General features: G+C 44.5%; 1 protein-coding gene across 6 annotated transcripts in view; it reads left to right on the top strand.

Annotated features, from left to right (window-relative positions):
* The first annotated feature begins 230 nt into the window (after window positions 1-230).
* The window catches only part of CCDC187 (coiled-coil domain containing 187), a 33,963-nt gene continuing 12,814 nt past the window's right edge, over window positions 231-21,379 (top strand). For 2 of the 6 annotated variants that reach the window (XR_008453032.1, XM_054084524.1), the window contains exons 1-13: window positions 231-473; window positions 3,133-3,261; window positions 3,639-4,384; window positions 4,722-4,813; window positions 5,068-5,741; window positions 6,442-6,541; window positions 11,564-11,748; window positions 18,115-18,221; window positions 18,606-18,716; window positions 19,066-19,178; window positions 19,797-19,903; window positions 20,413-20,558; window positions 20,687-20,874. Coding sequence is in view for 4 of the 6 variants with exons in the window: in XM_054084524.1 (XP_053940499.1) it covers window positions 410-473; window positions 3,133-3,261; window positions 3,639-4,384; window positions 4,722-4,813; window positions 5,068-5,741; window positions 6,442-6,541; window positions 11,564-11,748; window positions 18,115-18,221; window positions 18,606-18,716; window positions 19,066-19,178; window positions 19,797-19,903; window positions 20,413-20,558; window positions 20,687-20,874 (2,762 nt within the window). In the remaining 2 variants the exon portion in view is untranslated. The remainder of the gene's footprint in view (window positions 474-3,132; window positions 3,262-3,638; window positions 4,385-4,721; window positions 4,814-5,067; window positions 5,742-6,441; window positions 6,542-11,563; window positions 11,749-18,114; window positions 18,222-18,605; window positions 18,717-19,065; window positions 19,179-19,796; window positions 19,904-20,412; window positions 20,559-20,686; window positions 20,875-21,379) is intronic. The other 4 variants (XR_008453031.1, XM_054084520.1, XM_054084521.1 and 1 more) reach the window with 3 other exon arrangements.

The raw sequence follows: 21,379 nt of genomic DNA, 5'->3' as shown, positions 1-21,379 counted from the left end.
CCCAAGCATGCAGTGTTTGTGTTCTCTGCAGAGAAAGGTTAGTCTGGATCTCCAGAGAGAATCCCAGGAGAAAGGTATCCCACTGCACCCACTGGATGTGCCAGTTAAGTCAGGGCTGTTGGCACAGTACGTTGCTTTATGGGTAGAAGGGGCAGTGGATGTAAGCTCGGGGATCCAGACCAATGCTGGCACATCTCCAGTACCATAAAAGAACAGTCCTACTTGTTCAGTGACCAGTGTCGTTAAAGACTCATGCTTTTGCATTCCAAGTGAATCGGACTGGATTTGGCTCATTGGTGACAGCAGCCGTGTCAGAACTTTGCTTTTAGCTGCACACTAATTCTTTTCTATCTTTCCCATCACCCTGATTAAAGACCAAAGAAAGAGAAACTCAGCACAAAGAACTCAAATGCAAAGCCAGAGGCAGCCTTCACCCAAGTCCTCTGTTCTGGAGAGACCAGCAACGGTTAAAGGTAAGAAATCATCAGAAATTACAGGGACTGATAGACTGCCAAAATCTTCATCTGGTAAACAAATCCTAGGATCCACACTCAAGGACTAGAGCATAGTTAGACCAAGTAGGTAACCAAGAAAACCACTCAGGGAACAGACAAGAAAGGAGGCAGAAGATGACCACCGGCAGCAGGACACAAGGCTGAGTTTCTGGGTTAGCTGCTGGTGAATCGTGCAAAGGCTCCCAGGATGAGCTATCAGATTTTTAGCCAGTCCCTTCCACATGTCCCCATCCCAGGCACTCCACGTGCAAAAGATTTGCAGCATGCCGCATGCCTGCACCCTCAGGCGTTACCCAAGAACCAGCCCTTGTAACCTTTGACAATTCATCACACCATTGCCCACAGCAGTTGAATTCCCAACCTGCTAGGATTAAAAATCATCAGCAATGAAAAATAAGCCATACATCTGGGCTGGGAAGAGCTGTCTGTCACCTATTCAGTTCTGCGTTCCCTGATGGATTGAGTGCCACCAAAAGGCAGGGATTTCCTGGCCTACAAAATAGAGACCAAATCAAAGCAGTGAAAAGTCAGATGAATTATCCACAGCCACACTACAAAGTCAACAGCGAGAACAGGAATCCCACTAGTTCTTGGTTTTCTTTGACTGGTGTCTGTAAGTGCAGATTTGAGTGACTGGAGTAATTTTATCCATTTGATGCTATCACTTTGCATAGGAAATGGTTGTGTTCAGACTTTGTGGGAAACAAGGGAAACAGTGGCAGCACTGTGGGCACTGCTCCATCAAAGGCGTTGTGTTCTACATCAGCCAAGTTGTTGGATACGTAACTTGTGCAAACCAGGAAGAAAAAAACCCAAGCTTTTTAACAGCGTGCAGGTGAAATTATGAGCATAGTGGCATCATGTGCTCTACTACATAAGTACTATTTAAAATGCATGAAATATATAATAATTTCTTTCTTCCCCCCCCCCCTTTTTTTTTTTGTTTTAATGGATTGTTTGAAAAATGGCTTGATCTTCCTCTGCAAGTGGGTCATAATAAGACCATGCCACATGAAGCATTCATCATTGTAACTGCCAGTGTCACGGTGTCTTTATTGGCTATTAGTTTCTGTCAGTGGAAGAGCCAAGGCAGGGCTACGAAGAGATGAATGAGGGGCAAGGGTCAGAGCCAGAGTACTCAGGAATTTGATGAATTACAAATTTGCTGTAGTTAACAAAAAATTAAGTCACAGCAGCTATAAAATATTCATGTGTTCATAGGTAGGAAAAAAGCAGGAGAATATTTAAATCTAAAGATGTTCTTCTAGCAACTCTTTCCATCAGAAATGCAGGCTGCTCTTGAACTTTAGCATAATGGTTTCTGTAGTTAATAAACACCGTGTAGATAAAATAATTAATTGAAATTGGACAACATGGTGAAGCAAAGTTTGTTAGATCTACATATTAATTTCTCAGTTGCATTCAGAGAAAATAAGACAGCGTCCAATATAGATGCATCCAGTGTTTTAAATGCTGCTAAATCAGAAAATGAAGTAATACAGCAAGGTGTTTCATTAAAGACACTGACGGATCTCAGCCCTCCTGAGATCAACAGTTCCTGGCAATTCCAGCCATAGTTCCTGCTATCAGACACCAAACTGCACAGATCTATGGAATGAGTCTTCCCAAAGCTTCCCAAGGAAGCCCACATGATTCTAGCAAGTGACTTCACCCCATAGAAAGTGAAGCTTTTCCTTGACTGAAAAACATCATTCCCCTTGTGATGTGACCTAAACTGCACAATTAAGACGAGCCCGATACATACCTGTTCAGCCACCTGCTGCAGGAGGAGTGTTTGCAATAAACACATGGTTCCAGCAGTGCAAGTATTGGCATGCTGTGAATGGAATTGGAAATTATGAAGTAAAACAGTGATAAATGTTGTCAATTATGTGACACTGCCTATTAAGCAAGAATAATTTGTTTGTGCTGCATAGTGCATCGTTTATTTTGCATTACATATTGTCCCTCATCCTGTATCGTTCATTGATTCCACACCACATCCTGCTGATTCTCACCAGTTTAAAAATGAATTAGTTTACTCTAGTGAGTTTGAAGTAATCACAAGAGAAAGAATATTTTCATTACCCCCCTTTCTTCAGTTCTCAAATCTGCAGGTACCTAGTAAGTACCAGCTGTCTGCCTCTGCCATCATAGAAGGATGTTCTCAAATGCTCTCATGTTCACGTCCTGACCTCCTCTTTGTATTCTTGAGGACTCTGAGAGTCAATGATTTCTGAGTAAAACTTGTAAGAATTGTGTGAACAAGCGACAAGTATTAAATTATTATTATATAAATTCTATAAATGCTAATGGTAAAGCCTTAGGAAATCACTGAATCGTGTTGCCCTCAATCAGCTCATGAACCAGCTCTCTGTCAGCCGGTGAATAGATCCTAGCAGAGTGACAGCGTCCAAAGTTTGAGTGCTTTAAAAACTTCTTGTTAGCAAAAGCAGCATCAACTTCTTTTCTAAACCTGCTGACTGGCACTTTTTCAATCCCTTCACTTTGAGGGTGATTCCTGGAAATCGCGTTAAAAAGATTTATAATAGAGTTACAATTTTCTTTCAAAGAACATGTCAGGGTTCAGTAATTAAATAAAAATCCTCTATTTCAGGTGCAAAGCTGCCAGGTGCTTCTGCATGGAGAGAAGGTCAGAAGTTAGCTAGAAAGTTGCTTGGTCCACCCCCTGCATTTCCAAATCTGAGGAGCAGAGCTGAAGTGCAGACCACAGAAGAAACCTTTGGTATGGTTGCCTCTCTACAACACTGGTTGGTTTGGCACACAAACAGAAAATTGGGTTATTAAAACTAGCTGAAATATAAGGTTTCAAAGCCCTTCTGAGCACCTATCTTAAATAACCCCCGCAATAACTCACTTGTCAGGTTAACAAACTACACATCATTTGTACAATTGGCCACTGTAGATTCAAATATCACCTTTACAGATTTTTCTTCTCCCTAGAACATTGCAGATATTACAGCAGACATACAAGCCTGGGCTACGCATGTAAGTCCTCAGACCTAGAGTAGGAAGCAGGTTTTGAGGTGCACGCAATAGACGCAGGAATTGGCAGATCTCTGAAGTAATAACACCACTGTTGTTTCCAAATGCTTTCCACAGAACCTGATAGAGGATTTGTAGCAGTGCCAGCGATGCAAAACAGCTCCAGAGAAAAGGGAAATGAAGCTGTGGGGAAAAGCCCAAGATTTAAAAGCTGTGTGGTTCCCCACGGCGAGCCTATTGAAATGGGCAGCAATGCACCCACCAAGGATACAAAACAAATACTGAGGAACCTACACTTGCAAAGCCAGTACCGTGGGGAACACAGGCAAACCAACCTCCCGAAAGATACTGTGAAAGGGAAGGTAGATGTTCTGCAGAGATACCTTGGGATCCGTTCTCCTTCACCTGGATCTCGGGGCATAACTCTCTCTGCCTTCAGTGGGCAGAAGATGCAATCTTCATTAATGAAGGCTGGAACCAAGCCCAGCACCCCAGGAAGATGCAGCGGAGGAAAAAGCGCAGCTCAGACACAGAAAAGCTCAAGCAGCCCTGCACAGAAAAGGTCTGAGAAAGAAAATCTTAAGCACCCTTCAAAAAAGAGGGTAAACATTAAAAAACCTCACCCCTACAGCCCTGAAATTGTTCAGGAGTTTATGTATCGAAAGATTGAAGAAAGAAAGAAAAAAAGGCTAGAGGAGAAGAAGTCTTTGGTGCAGGCCATGGAGATGAGAAATAAGAAATTGCAAGAAGTTTACAGGAAACAGAAAGAAGCTGTGGGAAAGAAAACATATTCTGACCAGATGCACAAGCTCATCAGGGAAACAGCTTCTGCAAAAGAAAGTCCTCAGTGTAGACGCAAGCAGGTAAGTCATAAAGGAGAGGCAGGCTGAAACCCTCCAATCTTGATCAGTACAGCACCATGTGGGAGACGAAACACTTCATCCAAATGCTTTGAAGTGTCAGGGAGAAAAATGCTTTCGTGGAAAAGATAGAGCAATTAACTTCTAATTATGGCAAGAACTGCAAGGCTCATTAGTAAGGCTGGAACCCTTGAGTTTCCAGCCTAAAGCCCGGAAATCTTCATCACTTGAGCTAAAAGAACAGGTTTGCTGTTTGGTGCATGCTGTTTTCCAGTAGGATGAACCAGTTATTAAGTGAAACAAAAGCCAAACCTTACACTAATGCTCACTTGTGTTTCAGGAGCAAACCAGTGCTGGAATCCCGGAGAGCAGTTCCATGGCCTGGGTGGATAAAACATACTGTACTCTATCAAGTAAAGATCACAGAGGCAGGTACATAAAAAGCATCCCAGAATGCCTCTTTCTAAGCACATACTGCAGACTTTTCACGGTGTAGTGGGTCTACTCTGCATCTGTCAGCAGCTCATGCTCCATCATGAATCTATCATTTGAGAAATGTATCTATAGACACGGGAAGCTGTTTCTTTTTCTTTTGAGAAGGGCTTCAGCTGAGGATACTGGTGTGTGCAGAAAGCTGCTGTTACTTTGTCTTTACGCTGTGACATTTCTCCTTTTTGTTTAAACAGGAGTCAACTTCTAGAAACAGTTCAGTCACCTAGAAAAAGAGAGGCATTAGCTTCTGCAGCACCACTGGAATCTGAATGCTGGTTTCTCAGTCCTCTGAAACGCAGAGACTTGAGGAACTGCTCTCCCCCAGCTCTGCATACGCCTCCTCTGAGCTTTTCCCTTCCTCAGAAAGATGCAAAACCTTATTCCAAGGACTCGACTCCCGGTCTTTCTCCATACAGAAGTAAAGAGGACCGAGTGAAAGCCATACACAGTCTGTCCAAAGAACTCACAGAAAAGATTGAGATGGCAACTAAGAGACTGAGTGCAGCAAGCTGGGTTAGAGACTCTGCTGACAAAACATTGACAGAGACAACATTGGACCTTTACAAGGGATCTGGTTGTGTCTCAGAACCCGAGACATACAAGGATAAGCAAAACAGGACAATGGCCATACAAATGCTTCTGGATACCCCAGACCCTGATATGTTACGTGTGTCATCAGATAGGGAATTTAATGGACTGGGCAGGATTAACCTTGTAGGTAGCACTGAGGGAGCAACAGCCCTGGACAGACAGAAGGGAATACCTTTGCCTGGTGGGAGTGCTGTAAGCAAAGAATTACCATGGGTCACTCATAATGTAGGACGGAGGCATCTCAACACTGGGGAAGACCCTGGAAATGCATTGCAAGGTAAGTCACATTGACATGATGAAACAGTGAGACTCAGATGCCACAGCCCAAGTCTTTCCAAGCTACAAAGTGGTGTTTAAGCCTTGTTTCCCCTTGGCTGTTAGAAATGCTGTGTCTCGGGAAATCCCTGGGCAGTGGGTCTTCTAGGCTGTATCTATACTGCTCAGAAGGAGCAGACACTGGAGCCTTGAGTGTTTGCAGCTTGTTCTCTGCACAGCTCACAACTCTAACACCAAGAGGAGTCACATGCACCCTCAGCAAGCAGCACAGGCAGCCTCGGGATCCTCTGGCAGCAGCAAATGCAAGTGCCACTACATACGCTTTCAGTATGTTTAGATCAGTAGGGCTGAACCACAATTCCAGCAAATCACATTAAGAAGTAACACTCTAACTTGGGTAATGATCTAAAATTACTTTCTTCTCCTCTCATCACACCTGTGAAACTATATCTCTTAATTTTATCTGTGGCTTTGCCACGGATTTTGGACACATTGCTTCACCTTCTGGTGCCAGGCTTTCCCAGAAGTAAGAAAGGAATTACAAGCCTTACCACACATATTTAGAAATCTGTGGATAAGAAGAGCTATACAGCAGTTAAGTGCGCACACATAAGGAGGCAGAGAATAGATGCCAAAGCTCAGGCTATTTCAATTCTACAAAGAGCATATTTATTAAATGCCTTCATTTGTCTTTTTAAAAGGTTTCCCTGTGAATAAGGGCTCTGAGGTGGATGTAAACCTATTGCATGAAAAGCCAATAACCAGCCCAGCCTCTCCACCTCACAGATTCCTCACTGGAAGGTAAACAAATCTGGATATATTATTCTTTGCTAAATGTGCCACATACACACGTAGTTAAAATAAATAGCACCAATTCAGAGCGAAGCCAGACTGCTCTTTACTCCCCACCCAGGGAATTGCCAAGTAGGCAGATTCTGACAAGATGAACTGGAAGAGGGAACCACCTCTTTTGAGAGAGCTGGGAGATCGATAGGAATGAGAAGGAGGCTGAGGGGCACTCTTACCACTGTCTACAAATACCTGGAAGGAGGTTATAGCAAAGTGGATGCTGGTCTCTACTCCCAAGGAACAAGTGATAGGAATGAGAAGATAGGAGAAGAAGAAGATAGGAGAAGAAATGTCCTCAAGATGTACCAGGGAGGTTTAGATTGGATGTTAGGAAAATTTCTTTACTGAAAGAATGGTGAAACACTGGCAGAGGCTGCCCAGGGCAGTGGTAGAGCCACCACCCCTGGAGGTGTTCAGAAGACGGGTAGATGAGGAGCTCAGGGATGGCTTAGCAGTGGACGGGCATGGTTGGACTCGATGATCTCAAAGGTCTTTTCCAACCAAACGATTCTATGATTTCTACGGTTCAGCCGGGATCTTCCGGAGAGATGGATGCCTCTGAAAGCGGTTTTGCCCCAGAGAGAACCTTCCAGCAGAGAACGGACACCGGGAGAGCTGGTGGGGAGGTGTCCGCCCTGCAGCCCAGCCCGGTCCCTGCTGCCGGGGCTCCAGCTCCCCCCGCCGGGGGCTGCGGTACCGGCACTGCCCGCCGGGAGGCGCCACGAGCCCGCCCGAGCCCCCAAGGGGGAGCCCGCAGCATCTCAACCCGTTCAGAGCATTAAAGCCCGTTAGAGAGGGTCCAGGGGAGCCACGGGGATGATCCGAGGGCTGCAGCATCTCCTGTGGGAGGACAGGCTGAGAGAGCTGGGGTTCAGCCTGGAGAAGGCTCTGGGGAGACCTGTCAGCTTCCAGTGCTGGAAGGGGCTCCAGGAAAGCTGGGGAGAGGCTCTGGATCAGGGAGGGCAGGGACAGGATGAGGGGAAAGGTTTTAAGCTGAAAGAGAGGAGATTGAGATGAGATCTTAGGAAGAAATGTTTTCCTGTGAGGGTGGGGAAGTGCTGGCCCAGGTTGCCCTGACTGCCCCATCCCTGGAGGTGTTCCAGGCCAGGTTGGATGAGGCTTGGAGCCTGTGATCCAGTGGGAGGTGTCCCTGCCCATGGCAGGGGGTGGGACTGGAGGATCTCTAAGGTCCCTTTCAATGCAAACCCTTCCATGATTCTGTATGGCATTGCAGAAGAGTAAACTGATTGTCTTTATGAGTACCTAGTTACATCTCCACTGAGCTTCTTTTTGCAGGGGGTTAAAAAGTGATTTAATCAATTGAATACTATAAATTCACTTTTTTTGTTATTGTTTTCACTCACTTTGCTCCAGAAGAGAGTGAAAAAGTCTAATTGCTGCAGCTCTACAGGCTGTGTGCACGTAGAGCAACACCTACTCACAAATGCCAGGTTTTGTTGAAGTGGACACATGTCAGAGCACAGTGATTAGCACGGAAAACAGGCTTTGGAGTAGCAAGTTTAGAAAAAAGGATTACATTAATGAAAGTTCTTTTCAGTCACTCTACATTAATAAATTGTTTAACATAAATGGCAGTCAATAGAAACCCCTTTGTGTTTAGCCTGTATCTTGGCGAGCAAGAACACGCTTGTATAACTGCCCCAGGTGGGTCATCTCTCTGGCAGTATGGACCATGCAGGAACTTGTTAGTTCAGACACAACTGCTGACTGCAAGCCAGGTTGTGACCCTGTCCAGCCATAGAGAAGGACAAATCCTTGCCCCTGCAGGGGCCACACATCTCTGCCAAGAAGTCCGCCCTTAGAGGATAAATCCCCTGAGCCCTGGAAGATTAAATATGCCTTGGACAGGCATTACAGAAGAAAGAACATATGTGCAGCAAACTGGCCACCGTGTCCCCAACTTCCCATTCAGAGAAAAGAATGTGGTGTTGGTGCTGTGGGATCCCGGTGCAGGCAGGGACAGTGTGGCTTTGTGCAACAGCACTTCCCCGGAGCCTGGGACCGAGCTGGCTGTGCCAACCTGCTTGCAGTTAAACTGCAGAAAGCTCTAGTGGATAGGCAAGCAGGTTTTTTAACTGAAGGCAGGATATAAGGCACAGCATTCTTTTTAAGAAGATTGTTTACAGTGCAAAGTAAACAAGAGGAAAATGAAAATTGGAGAGATAAGCCCAGACAGCTCAGCTTACCAAAGTTATGAACAGTAATTACTGGAATTACTGAGAGTTAAAATCCTGTTCTTTGTGCGCAACTACCACATTCACCAAGGCTCTGCTGATTTCTGCTCAGAGAGATCAGTTGCAAGGATTATGGAGCTGTTCTGTCACAGATGATGGCAAATGTATGAAACATGAGCACTCGGCACTTGGAGCATGCAGTGAAGGGACTCAGAACTGCAGATGCACTGCACCTTAGAGAGTGCAGCCGCCAGGCTGAAGGAAACGATGGGGTCCATTACTCTTGTCTTGATGCGTATATGTTTATATGCAACTCTAATTCACTATAATGGAAGGTAGGTGTGGAATCCTGTTGGCCCCAATGGGAATAGCCCCTCCGCTGTAATGGGCAAGCATCAGACAGAGTAGAAATAAGACAGATTGCAGTGATTTCCTGAACAATGTAATTACTGAGAAAGCAAAGCTCCGGTGTGTTGGAGCAGTGGAGTCAAAGCCTTCAAAGAGCAAGAGAGAAAAAAACCCCCACCAATAAAACCTCTCAAACAATAAATCATCCCCCTGTTGCAAGTGCTGTTTCAAAAGATGAGGAGAGGTACTTGCAGATAAAATATCACTGTATTTAGAGATTAGAAGTGGAAAGCATTGCTATATTGTTCTCCTGCTTCAGACACTTCCACACTGTGAGTCCATGAACTCCATAGGGAAGAATTCTGGAAGGAGTGAAGGAAGCCAGTCTCTTGACTAGCATACAAAAACTAACAGGACTCCGCTAACAGGCGGGAACATCACTGTGTTCTCAGCCCTTGGTAAATCTGTGCCGGTGTAGCTCATCACCAATGTAGCCAGAGCTAGGACAGAAAATGTGAGAGTAAAAGCTCCTGAACTGGGTCTGTGCTTTGATTTCCACTGTTGCTATCGGTGATACCGAGTTATGAGTCCGCACTTGGCTGCAACAAATATTCTCTTCAGGAGTTCACCTAAACAAAGCCACCTGCTAAAAGCAGACTCTTTGTCAGCCTCATCCACAAATACAAAACATCCCATGTTACCAAACCAGCGCTCTTAACCATGATCTTACCCACAGCCAGTTTTGACAGCACAGTTCTATGTTTACATCTTTAATTAGAGCTGTGAAAACAGTGAATCATGTTCATGCAAGAAATCCCGCAGGTGCCTCTTTCCATCAGAAATGTTCTCATTTCATGCACGGCTGCTCTGCCGTCCACAGGGGCGGCTGGCAGAGATTTGTTGCTAATGCAAATGACTCACTGATGGGAATTACCCAAACTGCCAGAAAATGTGGATGCAATTTCATCCTTATTTTGATCCAGTTACCTTCAGAAGTGGCTTTCTCCTACATTCAGCATCTCCCGAGAGTCAAAAACATCCAAACGCTTTGCCATAAGCTCAATGAGCTGGGCAGCCTCACTGGTGAGGGGGCAGAGCAAGCAGCCGCCAGGCAGAGCCCTGATGTGCTGAGCTGTTAGCTCACAGCTCTGCCTCCTACTGCGGACCCAATAATACTTTCTCTTTAGCCGTTGCAAATCCAAAGAGTCTCATCTGAGAATTGTGATGGTTCATGCCCACTGCAGAACTGGTTGTGTCTAGAGGAAAGGGGCTGATGGCCACTCCTGTGCGATCTCAGTACTTTCTGTAAAACCTGCATCCATTTCCACTGATGTTGAAAATAGCCTTCCCAGGAAACGGGCAGGATTGGATCTGGACCTTGACATCAGTCTTTTGAAAGAGAAGTAGGCAAAGGAAACAGTGGCATTCACTAAGAAACTAACACAACACACATGCACAGACAATACTCAGTGCATTTGTCCAACAAGTATTAGAACTGCTTTTCAGGAAATCCCTGTTACCTCTTCTCTTTCTCTCTCATCCACTTTTGCTCCCAGTTTCTGAAGACTACATCCAAGATGCGTTAGTGGGAGCTGTCCTAATCGTTTTAGTACTTTCTGGGTCATGAAAAACAAAGAAAAGCTTATTAATGAGAAAAATGAAATGAGATTTCCCTAAGCTGATTGCCGACTAGAAAAAAATTCACATTCATTTTTCTGTATAAAAAAGAAAACATCTGTCACTGTTTCATCACGTCTCAGTGTCCCTGCATGTGTTTCAGCTGAGGCTTCATCAATAAATGCCCATTTTCACACCTTTCTTCCTAATCTTTTTAGTTAAGCTCAGACAGTTACAGATCAAAATGAAGTAAAACCAGTTAGCCGAGATGTTCATCAGGATCACAGGATCTGATGCCAACATTGGTTTGAAATATTGAAGTATATACGGCAAATCTTAGCCATGCTCAACACATGTCCCAGAAATGCAGGAACAGAGAGCAGCGCTTTGGCACTTCTTGTTTCTAAAACGATTTCAGAAAGCTTTGCCAAGGTTCAGAGCTACATTGTGCAACTAAGTCCTAACAATGGCACAGATTGTACAACGTAGTCCTCATAAATTAAGCTTCAAAGCTGCAAGGTTGTTGTTTGTTTGCCACTAGGTCGCAAAATATCCAGCTCTTTCAGACCAGTATTTAGAGTAGGTCAAGAGGAGCACTGTTAGCGTTCTTGACAGCAACAAGGTACAAGAAATGGGATTTTGTACCTTGGCAGGTATGACTTTTCAGTGTGTCTCTTGTTTCCATTTAACACAATTCAAAAAGTGATAGCTTTGTTAAAATGAAATAACCATTTTTTTTAGTTCAAAAGATTGCTTATAAACATGCACGATCTGAAAAACTCTCAGAGTAATTGTTGTTGTTACCTTGACTCAGCCTGCAGAGAGATCTCACAGCTCAGAGAAACCACCACCAGTGTGAGACCACTTTGAAAGTTCAGAACCGAGAGGAAATTGCCATTCGGTCTCCCAGAGAGAGCCTGCGGACACCGGGCAGCCTCAGGCTTCAGCCCTCTGCCACCTCCAGCCCTGGAGCCAAGATCCACCACCGCTTTGACTTCGGTAAGGTGGCATTCCCCAAAGCATCAGAGCACAGCGGTTACTCAGTTCCCACCCCGGTGCTTTTTATGCTGTTGCAAAAAAAAGAACAGCCCTTCATTGCAAGGGAATTCTTGCTAATAGTTCTAACCACCCTAGGTCTTCTGGGGCGATGGGGGGATTCCAATAGCTGGTTCACGCTCCAGTTTCAAAGGTGAAGAATGTCTATATGGAAAACCATCCCCTCAACCTTCATGTCCCGTTTAACAGATACACCCCAGTAGAAAATGCCATAGAAAAGCTTTTCCTTTTCAGTGCAGTGCTGTAGAGTCTCACAGGTGTGAATTCAGTGCAGCGGCACCTCAGGTTGCTCCTGTGCTGTTACACAGCAACAGCTACGGATGGCCCTGATGGAACAAACCCCACTCAGATCAGAGACAGCTTCAGCTTGCAGCTTCAACTACGGGTCGCAAGGAGCTTTGCAATTAATTCTTCATCATTACCACATTAGATAAGTGAGGGATATTATCCTACTCGTATAGCGAGAGACACCAAGGCACAGAACACTTACAGGGGTTAACAAAGGGTGCAGGCTGGATGGAGAGATCAGCTCAGGGATCCTGCAGGTGAGGTGAGGGTGAGGTGCAGATCATCACCACTCTGCTCAAAACAAATGTTTGCATGGAAAGAAGGGAGACTTTGTGGCTGAAAGGGTTAAACAGCAAACAGTAGCTTGCAGGCCACTCTGTCTGAAAAGATCTCTGCCTGCTTCCACCAAACAGTAGCAGATGGTGCATTGTTTTAAGGGCTTTTTCTGAGACAAAAGAACAAGATCAGATAACCTTTCCTCAAAGAGGGTACTTACAAAAAGCCTTTGCTCTTATTAAGGATTCTTCATTGTTTTCCCCACAAAATTTTATATGTAATATTGGATTTTGAGGCGGTGGAGGAGCCAGCATTGTTTGCTATGCTTCTCCCCTCCCCTCAGGGACTAGGAGGGCATTTTACATGATTGGACTGTAAGTCTGTTGTCTGAAGTGTTTACCGTAAGCAAAAGACATCGTATTTATTTAACATTAATAACTAAGGGCTCCAGTTCTGGAAGCTATTTGGCAAAAAGACCCTGCCATCCGCTATTCACCATGGCGACAATAGGAACTGCTGCCCCGTGTCTATGGCAGGAGGAACCTTTACCTTCTCCAAACATTTGAAGAGCTGACAGCTTTGAGTGTGCTCAAGCCCAGGGTTTGACTGCAAGCCAGCAGTTCCACTCTGGGCCATGTTGCTGCAGATGAGGCACAGAACTGTCATTCTGAAGACAATGTGGGTTTGAAATATGGGTCACAAGTGAATCCGTCCACCACTCTTATCAGGAAAAGGGCGTTCAGACGCAAGGCTGCATTGTTTGCTATAATGCATCACACCAGCAGTTGATCCTGTTTGCTTTCACAGAACACAGAAGTCACCGTGCGGATGCAGCATAATGATGTGCAATTACACAACTGCTGCAACACATCAATATTTACCTTCAAATACTACTAATTGCTTGCCCAAGACATAAACATTTTCTGTGCTAGATATAGCTGCCAAAATAACAAATTTCATTTTCAGAGACAATAAAGCACAAGATAGGAAGCAGATATTCACAAAGTATTTGTAACCATTTACTGCTTGGGGTAAGATAGTGAACCAAAGTGTTGAATTTTCTTTTTAAACACAGCCAATACAAAAATCCAGAATGGTGAATACTTTAAGCACATGCTGTGATGAACAACAAACCATCTCCACAGGCGTCATTGGAAAGTATTTCACATAGCTCTTATACGCATCTCTACTCAGTTTTACGCACAAAACTCAGCATAACCTGATGAGGAAGCAGTTCGCACACTCTGCTAATCTCAGACACACCACTATAGAAAGCCTTTCCATCATTCCCACCAGGTCTCTTCCACAGAGCTGGGAAGATAAGTTGTACTTTCCTTGGTACTGCAGCACACGCTTTGAATACAGCCTGCAGTGCTCAAGTTTCTGCATTGCTACCGAATAAGGGAACTAGGTGATTAAAACCGCTATTTTCCCTGTGCCCCTTCCTACAGTCTTGTGGTTGAACTGTGAGCCACATTGAACTAGACGAGCCAGAAAAATCATTTTGTCGAGCAAGACTTGTGTTTCCCTTTTTTATATTTGAGGGTTAACAAGGGTTAAGCTGAAATTAATTGTTAAAAAAGTATTTTTCTAAATGTTGAAGCAGAAGCGTGGCTACTGGTTTAAAGTCATTTGCATTGGGAAAGCTAATTGGAAGCTCTTCGTTATTCTTAAAGCACAGAATTTTAACCTGGATTACAAAGAAAAGATATCGTAGGTAACGTCTTTCCCCTCGACTGCTGATTGACATATTTTCTCTTATCGCTAGAGGGAGCTGCTTTCTCGCTTGTAGCAGAAAGAGAACTGATTAAATCAGTGGAATCGGCCAAGAAGTGTAACAGCATGGTTTCAGCTAATTGTCCCAGACTGATAGTTCTGAGATAATACGGCTTCTCATGTTTCGTTTCAAAATCCTACACTGTCTTTTGCATTTTACAAAACTTCTACCTTCGGTGACCTCCATCAAATATCTCTAACGTAGTCTGCAATACGGCAGTGTTGAAGCACGATGTAATGTGCTTGACTCTATGGCAGACAACAGAAAAATTGCTCTTTGGAACTGCTCTCACTTCCTTTGACAATCGTTTTCTCCCTCTGAACTGGCTTCTTTCCTACCTACAAACTGTATTTGCACTGTTTATTAGCTGGCTGATAACTCATCCTACAGCCTGCGTGTGCACCAGTAGTCAGGAGTTTGTCCCTCTCCATGCTTCTACCCCATAATGTGCTGTTACTTGTCAAATGCCACTGCAAAGCACGTGGACACGTGTGCATTTCTTGCTCTGCGGACTCTGGTGTTGCTCTGCTATACAGGCTGGGGCTTTGGTATCCATCCTGGAAGTGTAGTGGGTTGAGGGAATTCGGTATAATCGATGAGTGATAGAAGGAACATTCCATGGAAATTCAGGGTTCAGCCCCAGCTCTCTCTTGCCAGGTTGCGGCAAGAGCTGCTCTGCATGCAACATGCCACACGTGGAAGGGGCAGCAGCAGGGTGAGGCATTGCCATGTGCTGCAACATCTGGCTGGACATTGAACTCCAGCCAGCCCTCTGCACTAGAGGATTTAGATATAAACACAAAATATGCGGAGGACAGGGGCAGCATAGGCCACATTAATCCCCTTGTTTAGCAAGCAGCTACTCTTCAATGACAAGTGGGATACCAGGCATATTTATAGAACAGAGAAGAAACTGATTCAGCAGGCGTGGAAACACAGATTCTCTGAGGTACTCAAGGATGCAGATAAGCCCATTGATTTTCCTGAGCTCACAGGTCTTGCTGAAGAAGGCCCAAAGAGCCATCCTGTCCACCTGTGACCAGGAGTTAGCAAACCTCTTTTCAGTATCACCGTTTCCCTGTTGTCACTACAGCTCAGTTCCTGCATGCTAACAAAGTACTGAAATGCCTGGGTGGTATTTCATCCATTCCCTCCCTTGCCCGAAAAGCATCCTAAACTGATAAGGCAATGGAGCAAGCACGGCAATTTTGGAGATGGGAAGGATTGCCCTGACCTGGATATCAAATGGGTCAACTCCTTCTGGACCTGTTGCTCTGTTCTACAAAAGCATTTAAGGACTTTTCACACCTCATCTTCATACACCTCCAGGAAATAATGTAGTCAAAGTTGGGCTTACATCTACAGTTGCAAGTATGTTTCTGTAATAACTGGTTTGGACTGATTGCTGACATGGGCAGAATGAGAAAAAGCTGTCCATAAGTTAAGCAGCAGTAAGTGCTTCTACCTAGCTTCAAGTGATTAGAAAAATGAGACTTTTAGCCCAGCTTTTTTAATTACATGTCACAGAGATTCTACAGGGCTTTAGAGAGATTCTGCAGGTGCAGCGGAAAGTGATTTAACAAATAGCGTTTTTTTAAGAAGACAGAGTGTATGTGCACTGGAGCTATCTGGACACGCAGTAAAATGCCATTCATCACAATATAAGAGGACGTGAAGTTTAACCAGATGGTGTTTTTTTTTTTTTAAACACAAGATGTTGCATCACAAGAAATGCATCTGGAAATAGCACAGTTAGGAAAGTTATGCTCAAAATCAGTGAAAACAGATCAGAACAAACTTTTATCAGTTTGTGACCAATCCCATTGGTCAGGCTTTAAGCAGAACAATGATAGCATTGTTCACTTTAAGGCACAAATTGAAAAGACTTGCCAGTTTTAAATGATACCCTAAGAGATTACTGTACGCCAGAATAGCTCAGATATCTGTGTTCAAAGCTTCTCAGAGAACTTGGATGAGGCTTTGAGCAGCCTGATCCAGTGGAAGGTGACCCTGTCCATGGCAGGGGGTTGTAACTGGATGATCTTTAGGTCCCATCCAACACAAACCATTCTATGATTCTATGAACTTAGCATGAATAAAATCAACTTGAAAAAATTTTACTAAAATGACCTTATTTGTTAGTATTGAAGGAGGCATCTTCATCTGGCTTTTGAAAGGGGTGAGCTGTCTGCGCACCCATTGAAGAGATGTTCATTCGTCTTTTTTCTATTACGTTGCTTAAAACCAGTAAAAATAAAACTTCCCTATAGAAACAACAGCTCTTTCACCCACAAGATTTTCCTAAATACGCTATTTCACATAATCCTCTCTGGTAACTATAAGCATTAAAGAGTCTGAATCAGTCCTCAAAATTAAAAAGATTGAAGTAAAACCAAAAATCTTTTAAAAAGTATGAACTCTTTATTGGCTGTGTGATTTCTGGGTAATTCAGTACTGTTTTGCCTTTTCAAACAGCCATCCCCCCCCAGAATCAGGAGATATATATTATTGAAATAAAAGATGATATTTTCATCCAGTCCTTTTATTCTGAAAGGTGGGGGGGTAAAAAAAGCCTCCTTTAGAGGTAAGTGAACTCTGCAACCAAGCTGTTTGTAAACACACAGCATTCTAATAGCAAATCTGCCTCAGGCTTAACACACACACACAAAACCAAACCATACTGGCACGCAAAGAAGCCCACATCTCTGATCTTTCTGTGCTAAAGATCTTTTAGCATTTAAAGCAAAAAACAAACCTTGCATGCTGTGGGCTTAACCTAAGGCACAGGGTAATTTGGATTCAGACAATCTGGATAGGGATACAGATTTTATCTCAAGTTTCCGAGTCAAACCTATTTCTATTTATGACCCACACTTCATTTACGACTCTGGTTGCTGTGACAGTGGCACAGCACAGAGTAAACACACAACCTGTTTGCATAAGCTTAGCAATTCATCTGAGAAGCTTGAAGCAGCCAAGAACGTATCAGTGGTAAACATTACATCACCTGTACTGCAAAAGACAGGCAGGAGAGTGACAATAAGGAAGCAGCAGTGAAATAGGTGCACCTGGAACAAGAGTTGTTTTCCCTGCTTAGAAGTGAAAGGTTTTTTTCCATGGCTTTGTCCACCGCTGTGAAAAAACAGAGAAATCAAGCCTGCACCCCTGCATAGGAAGAAGCTGTAAGATGGAGAGGGCACCCGCGATGCTGCTAGAGTTCCTAAAAAGGTGACCAGGTTAGAAAACTTTTCTCCTTTTATGACGAGTGCGTCTTATCCTGTTGGTGCAGCAAAGGAGCAGTGGGGACAAGTGTGGCAATAAACCATGCTCTGAACTTTAGGCTTTGAATGGCAATTGTTCCCCAGTTATCTTCCTACCTTGCACAGGCAGCCTCGAGTCCTGCCTCTCCCCCTATTCCCAGTACTTGCAGGACTTTATGCTAGCAGATTTCTTAACAGGATGCAGGTAATGATCTTTTTCTTATTCAGATACGGTAGAAGAAGTAAATGCATACAGAGAACTTACTCTAGGAATAAAGGCAGACATCAGATTTGGAAGGCTTCAAAAAACAGGGCCAGGGAACATTCAAAAGGAAAATGCAGTTAGGAACAAAGTACACATACCTTCTTCCCCTCAGGCATGTTTTGAGAAGTGCAGTCAGGCCTGAAATGCAGGAAAGAACGCTAAGGAGCAGACATGACACTGTTAGATTACTTACAAGGTCGTACTGGCCTCAGCAGTGGCCCAGCAAGTCCATCCTACTGGCAAAACACTTTCCCAAATGCTTAAATCCCAAAGGACTTTGACAGCGTAGAAATGTATTTTTCAGAACAACTGGAACCTGAAGGAATCTGCTTCTACTCCATCTCTCTGCTTAACTCTGATGCTTTCTTCAGCTGGCACCTATTAAATGGAGCTCAGGTTTTTTTTAATTCAGAACTAGTGATTGTTACCACTTATTTCCTAAGCTTATGCAGGTGAGGGAGACCAGAGCTACACAGACCTGGAAGAGAAACACAGAAGCCATCTGGACAATTTGAGGCAAACCTCCCTACTGCTGGCTCACAAACTGAAGGTACAGTAAGTAACCAAGAAAAGAGGGAGTTAAGCTCCACTACCTCAGGTAAAAAGGTGCTTGCTATCTCTGGACTCAGGTGTGTTAGGTTACAATCAGTTGGTATCAGCTGACTCTGCATCCAGTTTATAAACCCTATGTAGCTGTAAAAGAGGTGCTAGCCTTGATCTGCTGTTTGGAAATCACAGGTAGTGCTGGTGGGCAAGAATGCATTGCTATGCTGCACCTGAGGTAGGAATTTGTCCTGCCTTCCAAAGGCATCAGGAGCTGGCCGTACAATACCCATGCTGCCTTCTCTTGTGTGGCTGTCCTTTGGCCCCAGCTCTGAGGAACAGTGTGGCTTGATTAAAAATATCACTTATAGTGGGTCATTTTCTCCTGCAGGTCCATCAGCTCCAGCAGAAACAGCAGCTTTTAGTGCTGAGGGAGAAAGCAAAGATAGAGGTTCAAGAAAGCCAGAGGGTTTTGAGCGACCTGCTTCAGCACAATCTAGAGGTAAGTTTGAACACCCTGTTTGAACAGCTCACACAGAAGTGTCCTCAGTATGTTGGGATTTTTTTAAAGCCTTTAGGGTGAACGCAGTACCCTAACTCCCATGAAAGCAGCTCCAAATACACAACAGTTTGTGAGCTGTTATACTGCCTTACTTCCATACGCCCACATAGTTTTTTTCACTGTAAGTAGTGTCTAGCTCATTAGCTAATCCAACCCTTTAGGAATTGTTGGTGTATGAAAAGCATTATCTACAATGAAGAGCTTTCCCAAGAGGATAAGAGAAGGCAGCTTAGGAGTTCTACCTTTCAAATAATTCATCTGGGTCTATGGGCAATTCCTGTGTTTGTAGGAGTGCAGTAACTCCAAAGGCAGTGATCCTTCTGCACCAAGATTGGACCATGCAGAGCAAGTGAGGAGAGGACACCAATCCAAAGGAGACAATGCAGCTGGCAAGTACAGAAGGTGATAAAAAAAAGGCACTCTGATGGTTTAGCCATAGGTTGACTGTGCGAATGACTTGGGGCAATAAAGCATTTGCACTGCATTGTTTCTAAAATGGGTGCTCATTTTGAGTCATTTCAGAACAGCTTACATGGTCATCACATTATCTTTAAGACTATGGCCCAACCATTTCTTTCTGCCGAGAAGCATCCATTTCTGTAATACAGTTTTTCCAGTCAGATTTATGCACAAACCACAGTATAAAAACCTTTCTAATGTTGTGGGAGATTTTTTAATTTTTTAAAAGGTAGAAGACCCTTGAAACTTGTGGGGAAAAATATAACTTCCCTCATTTTGCTTTTCCATCATAAGCAATAAGTGAGAATATTGCACGGGTACCTTTATATTCATTTGAAGTGGTATAGATTAAAGATTTAAGAATTGCTTCTAGAGTCTTATGGATACAATCACCAGAAAGGCACTTTTCACAAGCGAAACTGCCAGTATTGCATAAAAGTGAGCACCACGATAGTCTGAAAAGGATTCAGCCTCCACAGAGAATTTCGCTATAAAAGCCAGGAATAGAAATAGTCTCTCTGACTGCAACAAGAAAATATTTCCCTTCTTCCTTATCTCCAGCAATCAAGAGGCATATTCACTGAAACACTCTGTGTTGAAGATGGAAAGAGATCACAGCCCAGTGGATACCAAATCAGTGGGAGAAAGAGAACCTCTGGGAGGATGGGGTTCGTATTGCTCAGGGCAAACAATACTTTATAGCCTGCCATGAGAAATGGCACAGCATCCAGGGGCTGGAACACAGAGTCGCCAATTTCACTGTTTTCCTTAAGCGATTTTGACCTGATACTTATATCCGTTATGCATATTTAAACCATAGCAGTCTCTCTTTGTACTCTTGATGCTCCTACAGGAAATAAATTCGGGTGTTGGGAATTATTTACCCTATTTATAGGTCTCTTTTTTGCATGATTTAGGGAGTCTAGCAGCACTTTCTGCAGATTTTACCATGATTTCAGTGGAAAGCAAGGTTAGTGTTCACCCCTTGCCATGGGGTGACTCCCTCAGGCACCCGCTGAGGGCAGCGCACAGGCCTGGCTGCCACAGGTCTGCAAAAGCGCCTTGAATTCAGGAAGGGATGCGAACTCATGTATTGTAGGAACAATTTTGGAACTATGTTGTTCGCTCTGTTAGAGAGAAACGTTTTGCTTATGGTGACTTTAAATATTCTCTCTAGTATCCCAGCCAGCAGAGTACCAGGAGCCACTGCACGACCACCAAACATTGAATCTGTTGTCAGTGCCAGTGAACCTGCCCCACGAGGAGACCTGTGTAGGGGAGGACTCTGGAGAGAGCAGCGAACAGGCCAGCTCCAACAGCCAGGTAACGCCAGCTCTTGTACCAGCTGGGTGGCTTTTTGAGGTTGTATTTTTGGCTGTTTAGCCCATAAGTCAAACTCATCATCTGCATGGCATTTCTCCGATAAACACGATGCTCTGCTCTATCCCTAGTGGAGCGAAGTTGGCCGGCACTATGGAGGCTCCAGCACCTTCTGCTGTTTCAGCTTGGCCATGGCAGAGCAGTGTCTCAGGGGAGAAGAGCTGCGAGCTCGACACCAGGCTGCCCTGCTTGAGCTCCGCAAAAAAGCTCTCCAGGAGAAAGCCAGGGCTGAGCTGGCCTGGCTGGGCCACCAGAAAAGGTGAGGAGGGGACACACGGGCAGGATGCTATATGACTGCCTGACAGGAACAGGTCCCTCAGCATTAGGTATCACTGCCTGCTCAAAGGAAGGAAAACTGTCCCGGCTCTGGGGAAGAGAGCAAATATAAAATCCTTCTCATATGGAGTAAGTGCTGGTAAAGCAGAGGGAGAGGAGTCTGTACAGTTTTATCCTCTCCAAGCATAGAGGAGCTTCCTTTTTCAGCCTAGGCTCGAGGTCCCTGGGAACAGTGTGACCACCGTGGTGCAAGGTGTCCCTCAGTGCTGACTGGACTGAGGTGTCCTTGGGGACCCAATGACCTCCCCCATGGGAGGTGTCCCTCAGTAGTCAGCGCTGGGTACTGAATGCTCAGGGAAGACAGTTGCCTCAGAGACGTCCAGGCAATATGGTCCCAAGGTCACGAGGTGCCCTGCAAGTCTAGCAGCACTTTCCACGGAGCCTTCCATAGCTCCTGCTGCTTTTACACCTCCTTCCAGAGGAGCTTT

The sequence above is a fragment of the Cuculus canorus genome, chromosome 19 (assembly GCF_017976375.1).
Source record: "Cuculus canorus isolate bCucCan1 chromosome 19, bCucCan1.pri, whole genome shotgun sequence".
Taxonomy (NCBI): Eukaryota; Metazoa; Chordata; class Aves; order Cuculiformes; family Cuculidae; genus Cuculus; species Cuculus canorus.
Note: the sequence above shows the minus strand (reverse complement) of the source record. Positions and strands in the feature narration are given on the sequence as shown.